At 39.0% G+C, this 10,930-nt stretch overlaps 1 protein-coding gene across 1 annotated transcript in view; it reads left to right on the top strand.

Annotated features, from left to right (window-relative positions):
- The window catches only part of LOC126391996 (CUB and sushi domain-containing protein 3-like), a 259,847-nt gene extending 253,480 nt beyond the window's left edge, over window positions 1–6,367 (top strand). Inside the window, exons 69-70 of the mRNA XM_050047075.1 lie at window positions 2,155–2,296; window positions 3,774–6,367. Of these exons, the coding sequence (XP_049903032.1) occupies window positions 2,155–2,296; window positions 3,774–3,933 (302 nt within the window). The 3' untranslated portion in view covers window positions 3,934–6,367. The remainder of the gene's footprint in view (window positions 1–2,154; window positions 2,297–3,773) is intronic.
- Window positions 6,368–10,930: the final 4,563 nt, after the last annotated feature.

Below are 10,930 nucleotides of genomic sequence, written 5' to 3' on the forward strand. Positions count from 1 at the left end.
ATTTTAATTGTATTGAATGAATGATACAGTAGCAGAGTTTGACACCGAAGGCTGTTTCCACATTCATCCACTGGAAAGTTTCTCTGTGCTTATCTGAAAGGGAAAGTTCACCTAAAATTCAAAAATACATATTTTTCCTCTTACTTGTAATGCTGTTTATCAATCTAGATTGTTTTGGTGTGAGTTGCAGAGTGTTGGAGTTATCAGCCATAGCGATGTCTGTCTTCTCTCCATGTAATGGAACTAGATGGCACTCTGCTTGTGGTGCTCAAAGCGCCAAAAAAATACATTTGAAAAACTCAACAGCTATGTCTGTTGCCAGGAGTCATGACCCAGTTACTCAAGATATTCCAAAGACTTTATTGTGAACAGTTTCATGCAGGAACTATTTTCTTTCTACCGAACTACACCTGCCAGTAGTATCATGGCACAGAAGGAAGCGTGCATCACTTGGTGTGCTAATGGACAAGACACTTGTGCACATGAATAGTGGTAGAAACATTAATGGCATGCTCCCTGGCTGAGCTGTAACATTAAGTAACTCGGTGCTTAATAAGCTAGCACTAAAAGCACTTTTCCTTCTGCACAGTGATATGGTTGGCACGTATAGTTTTCTATAGAGAAACCTGTGGATTAGCTTGAATAATCAGGTCATGATTTCTGGAAAGACACATCACTGTTGAGTTTTTCAATGTGCCTTTTTTGGCGCTTTGAGCACCACAAGCCGAGTGCCATCTAGTTTCACTACAGTAAAGAGAAGGCAGACATCTCTATGGCTGATATCTCCAACACTCTACTACTCACACCAAAACAATATATATTGATGAAAAGCAAAACAGGTAAGAGGAAAACGATGTATTTTTGATTATGGGGTGAATCGTCCCTTTAAATCTGAGATTGAAGCATATACAAAAGCCTAAGTTGGGACATCACAACCAGTTCCAATATGCATGGGTCCAACCGTGTAACTTTGGAAGCTAAAAGTATTTTCATATTCACAAATTCTAAATGTTATAAAGAGGGAGATGGAATAAGTGTAATTTTAAGAATTTTTAATCAGGTAATTGATTTTTTTTGTGTGTGGGGTTTTTTTTGTTTTGTTTTGTTTTTGTCTTGTCTGGAGAGGAACTTAAATTTGCTGTCATGGCAAATTATATTACAAAATGATGTGAAAATATGATCAGAATTTCTTAAAACAGATATGAAACACTCTTGGGCATGGACATATTTTTGTCCTTCAGTCTAAATAGATAATTTACCATCACTATGAGATCCCTTAATCTCCATGGAGAGAAGAGATGTGGGGCATGTTAAGAGGAGCACAGAAGATGTTACGAGTTTTCATTTAAAACATTGTTTTTGAAAATACAAATGAAAACTGAGACCCTAAGGTCTTAAATTTCTTTTAAGTAACACCTACTATAATTATTTAAAACTAACAATTACTTAGTTACTTTTTTTTCCTTTTACTTACAATATGCTTATATGATATGATAGTATTACTATACTACTGATCTACCCAGTAGTGCGCAAAAGAATAAAAATAACCTCCATACTGACAAACTACAACATTAAATTTGTTCCTTCAAACGGAGCCATTCTGCATAATGGGTGCTTTTACTTTTGATACTTTGCTGGTTACACTTATGTACCTTTATGTAAATAACATGATGAATTCAGGACTTATAATGAAGTATTTTTAGACTGTGGTATTTCTACTTTTACTTCAGTAAAGGATCTCAGTACTTCCTCCACCACTGCCTGTTACCACAGTCACACAGCACTCAGTAGATCATTCCCTTCCATATTGTTGTCCCTCATTTCTTTGCACTCAACATTCCTGTTGTCATCATCTCATGATTGTCTTCAACAAGATTATCACAGTCGCAGTGATCCTTATCAGTGCCATCATTATGGTTGGCGTCTTTATCAACTGGCTGCTGCAGCTCCGACTTGTCATCATTGTGATCATCTTCCTCTTCATTATCATCACCATCATCATTATCGTCACCAGCAGATGATACGTATCTTTCTATTATTCCATTTTGTTTCTCCAGTGTTTGTGTTTGTGCCATTTTGTTAATCTGAACATTTAAATTGTTGTTCTTTCACATTTACCTCATTCTTTTGCTAAATGTAATGTTTTTCTTCCAGGTTTGAGTGTTCGAGAGAACGTTACACTTCCTGACCCTGAGACCAACGCCTCCACTAACAGCAGCTCTGTTGCTGTCGCTATCCTTGTGCCTTTCTTTGCCCTCATCTTTGCAGGCCTCGGATTTTATCTCTACAAACAGCGGTATGTAGTGTACCCTGATGTCTTCCTACTAGCTCGCAACCCAAATTTACTTCCTACTGCATTCTATATCTGTTTTGTTCCCACATGAGAAAGAAAGTAGTACGTTTTTCATGAGCCTTTGTCCCATGTTGAGTTTTAAAGTTACTTACCACAGACCTGGTGTTGAAAAAGTTTTCGGAAACCCAGATTCATGTAGATGTTTGTACAGTTGCAGCCAAAGAAAATGCACATCAAGATGAGGTAGATAGTACACTGTGGCCCACTTCCACAGCCTGTTTTACTGCAGCAAGGTTCCTTACTGAATACAGTAGCTTACTTGTGAGAGGCTTCAAAGCATGATGCAATATTAGTCAACGTGTTACAATCCAAACAGCATTACACAGCAGCATACGTCAGGCATTTTTAATGAGAACACTTTCAGTTTGATGTGTAATGTACTGTACGTCCGTATCCCCTGTATGAACATGTACTGTCTGTAGACGGGTGGACTAATTTATTCAGATTATCTCTCAGAGCAGAACATACGTGCAGAACGTATCCTCATACAACAGGTCATATGATATCTTACGAAAAGTTCTGCACATGGTTTTTATGGTATCTAACAAGGTAGCCCCCCACCTGTTGAGTCAAGTTTAGGAAAAGAATCACGGTTAGGCGTCATGATGTTACGTACTTAAAGCTATACTATGCAGGAATTGTCGGTGACAGTGTAAACACTGTCACCAGCAAAAGTTAACACAGATAAGCTACATTTGCACTATTTTCGGCGCTGTGTCCGCAATTTTTGTAGGTTCCTCTTGGATGCTTGCTATTTATGGTCTGGCACCTGGTTTTTATAGAGTCCTCACCTGCCCAGGAACACCCTGAATACGGCAAAATAAGAGTAAACTAAGAAAATACAGGCAGAGGGCAGAGTCTTTTTTAGGAAAATCCTGCATAGTATACCTTTAATGTGACATACTTATGTAACTTAAATAATGTAACTCCTAGGTGAAAGTCCTGTGTTTGTCTGATGCATCCACCACCCTGATCTCCTCCCCAGATGGAAATTTTTTATTCTGCATTGCCTGACTTCCTGCTCTGCTCCTGTCATATGGAGTAGGACAGTGCATAGGTCATGTGATCACAGCCCCCCGGTTCAGAAGAAAATTAGAAAATACAGGCAGAGAGGGATTAGGTTGGTTATATACAGATTATAGTGCATTACTTTTCGTCAGTTTGAGTATGAACAGTGAATGAGAACAGCCTGCACAGGACCTGTGACATGCAAATTTAGCACTCATTATGTTAGTTACCAGTGAACTGGCATAGGGCTCCTCTGACTGATCTTTTCAACAATAATTACCATTCAGCCTCATTTACCTACTGCAGCTGTCCACACCAAGATAATGGAGACATGTTTATTGGATTGGAAGGAGGGGAGATAATTGGGCTACTGTCTCTCAACTAATATGAAACCTCCTTTTTTTCCCCCCAGGAAAACAGATAAAGCGCAGTACACAGGATGTTCTGTCCACGAGAACAACAATGGACAGGCCACTTTTGAGAATCCGATGTACAACACAAACACAAAAGCCGCTGAGGGGAAAGTTGTGCGCTTTGACCCCAATCTCAACACCATCTGCACCATGGTTTGATGTCTACTGAGGATGAGAATAACAGGAGGGAGAGGGAGAGGGACACACATAGAGGGAGAATACAACTTCTCCTTGTTTGCTTAACATGAATATATATTGACATATTTATATTTTCCCTGTTTCTGATGACTTACAACAAAGACACAGAATTGCTCAGAAACATAAAGCACACTTTCAGCAACACCTACGTCAGTTGCAATCGATCATATACAAAAGATCAAAGATTTAAGAGAGAGGAAGGGGAGGTCCCACACCTTTCCGCATCTTCCCGTAGTCCGGTGAAGAAAAGTGTTCTTTACACTCTATGAGTGTTGGCTTTATGAATAAAAGAGCCTCTGGCATATAGATAAAATAGAGTATTTTATGCTCTGTAGTATAAATATAGAGGGGTTACTTCACAATGCCAAATGAAAAATTTAAACTTTTCCTTTGAAGAAAACAGCCCAAATCTAGAAGGTTTTTTTTTTAATTATTTTTTTTCTTGTCTAAGTCTTGTATTCATCCCAATGAGAGTTATTTTTTCTTATGGAGGTGAGGAGCCTCTCGACTGTGAGCTGATCAATGTAATCTTTAGAGTCTATTTTCCAAGCAGTGGGGTGTGTGAGAGGAGATGAGGAAGTGAAGAAGAAACTGCCTCTCTTTGAATAGTGTCTGTGCTGTAGTCTGTTCAAAGTTATATGCTCAATTATACCTCTTAATTGGATGGTACCTCCTACTGAAGAAATATATGGCCAGGGATTTAATTACTGAAGTGCAGTACAATTTTTTCGAGTGCCATTGGGAATGCTAGGGCTTTTATTGTTACAGTACAGGTTCTGTGACAACAATAGAGTACATTTTCTTCACAAGAGATATAGTCCACATTAGGGTTTATTATCAAGTTGTGTGCAATGAATTCCTTTTTGACAGAAATGTTGTTCAAGTATGAGAGTTTAAACTGCTGACTAGTGTGAGAGTCTAGTCAAGGCAAACTGTAACTTTCAGTATATTGGTCATGTGGGGTTCATTCATCTATTTAACCTGTTCTTAAGTTATTGAAAATGTTCTGAAAACTAATTTATTTTTGGTAATCTTTCTTACTATGATTTTCCAACTCTGAGTGTGCCAAATGAACCAAATTTGGTGTGAATTAACCCCAGCCTGGAGCCTGTGTATATATATCAAGAATCTCACAGTAGGAGTTCCCTGATTAGTTATTTCAGGTTTTATAGAATGACAAAGTTGAGAATACCCGCAGTGCACAGTACCTACAGCTGGCCAGGTTTCCCAGAAGTTTATTTAAGCCTGGATGTCAGTAAATCGAAGTGCAAAGATGTGTCAGTGGCAGTCCGAGGTCAGACGAAGCTTGTTGTCTTGTTTTATGCTTATTTAAAGTTTGACATGCATCTGCCTTACTCAAGAGTAATTCCAAGACAGAACAAGTGCAACTTCCACACCATTTCTGGTTTTTCAAAAACTGAGCAGTGTTTCTGTAATTCTTTTGGGAAACCGTGCCTTAGTCAGTTAATTCTTGATCTGTACTCCTACTCTGAGACTCTTGATAAATGCACAGCTTTGGCCTATTTTATTGACACCCACTGATACAAATGGTTATTTCAATGTCTTACTGAACCATCAGCTTCTGCCAACAAATGTACAGTATACATGAAAAAATTTGCACACTTACACATGAGCCACCATCAGTATTGTATGATCATCCAAGTCCATCCACGTTTTAAAAATGAAGAATAAATTTGACACTGTCATCACATTTCTACATCATTGCAGTGCCTTGAATACTGTATGGGCATATGTTTTTAAGGGAGACATAACATTTATTGCATTAGTGAAACTGTACATCAGTGTAATTTATCTGCACAGTTTGCAATGATTTAGCTGAGTGATGTCAGCTCTGGTGGTTTATCTAAGAGAGGTGTGTTTGAAAAGCAGCTCATAGTTTCATACCTGTGCATGTTGGCAAAAAGTGATCCAGTATAGCAATTGCTGCTATAGTACTTTGTACCACTACGTTGATTCCTGTCATTGCTGTTACATTTTGTACATTTATACAGTTTTGATACTTGATGGCATTCTTTGGCAAGATGTCTTGTGTTATCGATATGTAATATATTTTGCGAGTTCATATTTCTTATGGATGAGAAAAGAAATGCACCTGGTTCAAAACAGTATACGGCAAGTCAGTCTCACATCAGACTCTGGAGTAGAGTAGAATGCTTTTAAATGTACCACACAAATTGTTATCCCATTCAAAAACCTGTGTATATGAATATGTACATATTACAAAAGTTTTGTAAAGAGATATATTTTTTATGCAAATAAAGCATTTGTAAGTTATTGAATATGTTGTGTAAAATTTCACATGTAAATGTCATGTAAGATCAAAAAATGTTTTGTATTTTTTCTTTATCAGCAATGTATAAATCCTTAATTTATATATAAAATATAAAATAATGAAGTTCAATGTTGCTATTCTCTTTTATTAATAGAGATGCAGCTGTTATGAGACTCTGCTGCAGTATTCACAGTCTAAGAAAAGAAGTTGCAGAGAGCTTTTATCATTCAGTCTGCTGCTTTTCTCCGATGCACCTTTACAGATTTTTTAATGAGTTTTCCACTTGCTGTCCACGGCTTGGTTTAGTCAAAATAACCACTGATATCACCTCAGTTCACTGCAGAACTTTAAAGAAGGCCTGTCGCAATGCATTGTGGCAAATATTTCTTGTTAACATTAACACCTAGTGTGAGCAGAAACTCAGTCTCACCCTTTAAAATACATTTCAAAAGAGGTGAAATAGTAGTATAATTTGACTTCTCATCATCCGCATCTCCTCGCAGTCAAGAGCAGTCAAACTGCAGCATTACCTTCTTTGAATTTTCCTTGTCTCCGCTGTAATGTGGGTCTCATTTAACCTGCCGCTCTCTGTCACTGTCAGTGGTTACAAATAGCAGAGATTTACTCCAAAAAAGGCACAAAATGAAATGACATTTGAATGTACTTTACTTTGCATGTAACATGAATTAGAGTACTTTTTTATTTATTTTTTTTTACAAATCTTCAGAGTGGGCAATTTTCATGATTGACCATTTATGCACCCTTGTAGAGGTACAGCTAGTGCTGCAAAGAATAAGACTATTTTTAGTCACATGATCTGAACATTGAAGCGTTTGATGGAAAGATGAGCGTACTTTTTGCACAAACAACAGAATTAATGATGACGTATGATCTGCAGTATGTGTATTTGTCACTGAAACTGTATGATTGCAGAGAACAGCAGTATGTCTGAGAAGAGTTTGTCAAAGTTATTTTAATGAATGTTAAATGTCCCAACAAATCAAACAAAGTATCAGAACATAGAAAGGGACAGACTGGATTGAAATAAGTGGATACCTACCACAGACTTGACAGTGTGAGGAGGTGACTTTTTGTCACGATATTATATCAGCTGGCCAAGATGAAGTTAATTGCAGCAACCAAAGTAGAGACGATCAGCAAGGGAGCATGACCAAGATTACAGAACGCTCAATAAAAAAGTATGAAGAGGCCCCATAAAAAAATCAAACAACATGCACTTGACTGGCAGGAACAGGTTTGATTTCAGACTGGGGTTAAGCATATACTTTAAAGTCTAAGCCTCGGATTTGTGTATGGATTAGAAATATTTGCCAGAAGGATTTTCCATTGAAGTTACTCCCAAGCTTCATCAAGCAGATTTCACCCAAAGGGTGATGATGTAATATAAGCTGGTGCTAGGCTGAGATGTCAAATAGGCTCAGGGTGTTTGTTCAGTATGGATGTATGCTCAGTGTAATGCACTAATAGTAACACCCTCTAAACACTGATTTGACCCCCTGTTTGCTCTTGGAACGTTGCATAGCTTCATCAGAGCTCTGGTTTCTGTGTCGGAAAATCCCTTGAGGAACCTCTCTGGTGTTCAGCGTTGGGCCTCTGCTGCTGTTTGTACCATGTCATCCAACAAATGCTCAATTGAGATCTGGTGACTGAGCAGGTTAGTGCAGTAAGCTGATTTCACTGTCCTGTTCATGGAGGCATTTGTGGTCTGTTGGCGTGGGCATGTGCCTGCTGGAGAAAATCAATTTGCAGAGGTGCATGCGCGGGTACAATGAAGGGATGTTCCTGGCTGCCTCTGATGCTCAGATACCCCATGGCGTTCCTCCACTTTCATCAAAGGGTTGAATGTGTGCCGTGAAATCACACCACACAGCATCGACAGCCAGCAGTATTGACACATTGCATGATAGATGGAGGCTCTCTCGGTTCTGTACATAGCAGCGATTCTCCTATGTACAGAATCTTATTGATCTGAATGAGCATTGTTGATAGAATCCTCCAACAGGTGGAGTTTTTCACTCCTCGTCCTGTATTGCACAATGTCGTGTGTTTACCGAGAGAAGCAGGAGTTGTGAAGTTGTTGGTTTTCTTCCCTCACACGTCTCAAAGCATAATGAGTTGTGTGTGCTTCCATGGATATTTTGGCTCTTATATGCTGCGTTGTCAGTCGACTAACTAGCTTCTCTCTCGCCTCATATTTCAGTCTTTCACTAATGAGCCGTTTTCAACAACTCTGCTCTCATTGGCCAGATGTCCTCAGGGTGGTGGACTGCTCTTGATACAGATGGGAAGCTGTTGAGAAAGAAAAACCCCAAGGAAATACCAGAGGGGTTTTTTCACACACTTAAATGAAGGTAAAGCTATCTGAATGTCATCCCTTAATTGTCTCAGGACTTTAAAAGAAAGAATCCTTGTTTTTCATTTTGCTCAGCGTTCTTATCTACGCATTTTTGACTAAGGCAATCAGACCTTAATCCATTTTGATCTGGCAGATTTTTAAGAGCACAAATTCCTAATGATTCGTGCACTAAGTAGCAGCATTTTCACCACTCATAACAATGAAATTCATGTCTTGGAAAATAGACCTGGATTTAATATTCTGTGGAACAGTTTCCAAGAGCAGGACCTAGAAGAGTTATATAGTTTAATATACTCTTTTTAATCTTAAAGTGGATGAATAATGTAAATTCCTCCATAACCATTTCAGCAAAATAAATTTTTAACCCACAGTTAAATCACAGGGGCATTGGGAAATAGCCTACAGTAGATCGAGAAAGTCTCTGGTTGATATGAATTGAAGGATGTTAAACTGAGGTCAATGAGCGCTATCAACACTATGTATCATGAAAGCAACTGAGGGGGCAGATGTGTGTGTGTGTGTGTGTGAGTGAGTGTGTGTGTGTGTGTGAGTGTGGGTGGGAGGGATCACTGTTGTTGATCCTGAGAATAGGGGTGATTTTGCGAGTTCTATGTGTATTGAGCAGCTTTCATCATAAATCTTAAGCAGGATCCATAATTTAACATGATGTTCCTACTACTGGGATATCATACATCTAATTACAGTAATGTTTTTATTTATTTATTTTTACATGAATATGTCTTGCTAGATTTCTTCCTAACCTTGTGGAAAAGCAAATGTTTTCCAACAGAAATGTACCCTTCTGTTTTTGTATTATACTGACAAGAAATAGTATGATAATTGGTGAGCTTTAGAGGTGCTAGCAGGCAGATTTTGTTACCTTTGACAGAGCCAGGCTACCTGTTTCACCTATCTTCAGTCTTAATGCTAAGCTAATTGGTTGCTGGCTGTAGTTTCATATTTAGTGGACAGACATGAAAGCAGTATCAGTCTCCTCATCTAACACTCTACAAGAAAGCAAAAAAGCACAATTCCTCAAATGCTGAACTATTCCTTTAATTAACATATTCTAGTAGAACTACATTTGAACATCTTGAACCATTTCTGTCACTCCGAGCCTGTTTAGACCTGGTGTTAACATGTGTTATGGTGGACAGCACTAAATACAGATGTAAATGACCATCAAGAAGTATTGTGATCTGATTACTCAAACCACTTGCTGAGGTGGTCTGGGATGCATTTGACCACATATGTTTTGTAGTACAAACATGTTCTGATGTTTCCCTGACAAGGACTAGGTCATCGGTGCAGGAAGTGGTGGTTGTTTTGATGATAGTGCGCTAATGCTCTTTAACTAAACGATTTTATGTTGAGTTGGACAGTGTTGTGTGACCATCCATTGTTTTGCCCTGTGGAAGGAGACATGTTGAATTCTTCTGACAGCGACATCTCCAGCTGTACTGACACAACTGCTAATGTGACTAGTGAGCATGCTACAGAGCAGCAGAACAGCAGCAAAAATATGGATATAATAAATATGCGTGGGTCAGTAATGAAATCTGAACTCTAGTGGTTAGCTGGCGATGCATGATATGCCAGCACATTCTCACTTCGACCTTGACGCACATCAACGTTAGGCATGGACTGTCAAGATATGACATGCAAGGTACCCTGGGTGCATTGGTTGTTGACGTTCTGGGACGCCACGTCAACTTCAGCCTGTTACATGCATCGTATGTTTTCAAAATACACGTCTGTTTTCACAGGAAATGTATAGTTTGCATACGGTCTCTGTCAAAATAAATGCACTACATCAGTACAGCACCACAAATTGATGTGTTTTTGCTTCACCAACAAATGCACATGATTACGTTAAAGGATAACTTCGGTATTTTTCAACCTGGGCCCTATTTCCCCATGTGTATGTGTGCATATGATTCATAGGTACCACTCGTTCTAAAATTGGTTCAGTATTGAGGGAGGCAGATGCAGCCGGGAGCCGCGAATCGAGCTAAAACGGTAATGGGTGCAAATGCGCCCCGTATAAGTTTGCGCATTAAAATTTGACCGGTTCAGATCGCCAGTGCTATCTCTGTAAATAGCATAGTAAGCGTTTCCCTTACCTCTGGGCTGTGTGAGCGTCATCTCGTGAGAGCTTTGCTCCACTGTGTCTGTAGCTCTCTCTACTTGTACGGCAGCCGAAGAGGTGTTTCGGGATTGGATGTCTTCTCTTCTTGGGCTGGCAGTAGTCATCTTGGGAGAAGTGAGCACTGCAGACCCGGTGGTCT

Source organism: Epinephelus moara, chromosome 6, assembly GCF_006386435.1.
Source record: "Epinephelus moara isolate mb chromosome 6, YSFRI_EMoa_1.0, whole genome shotgun sequence".
Lineage (NCBI taxonomy): Eukaryota > Metazoa > Chordata > Actinopteri > Perciformes > Serranidae > Epinephelus > Epinephelus moara.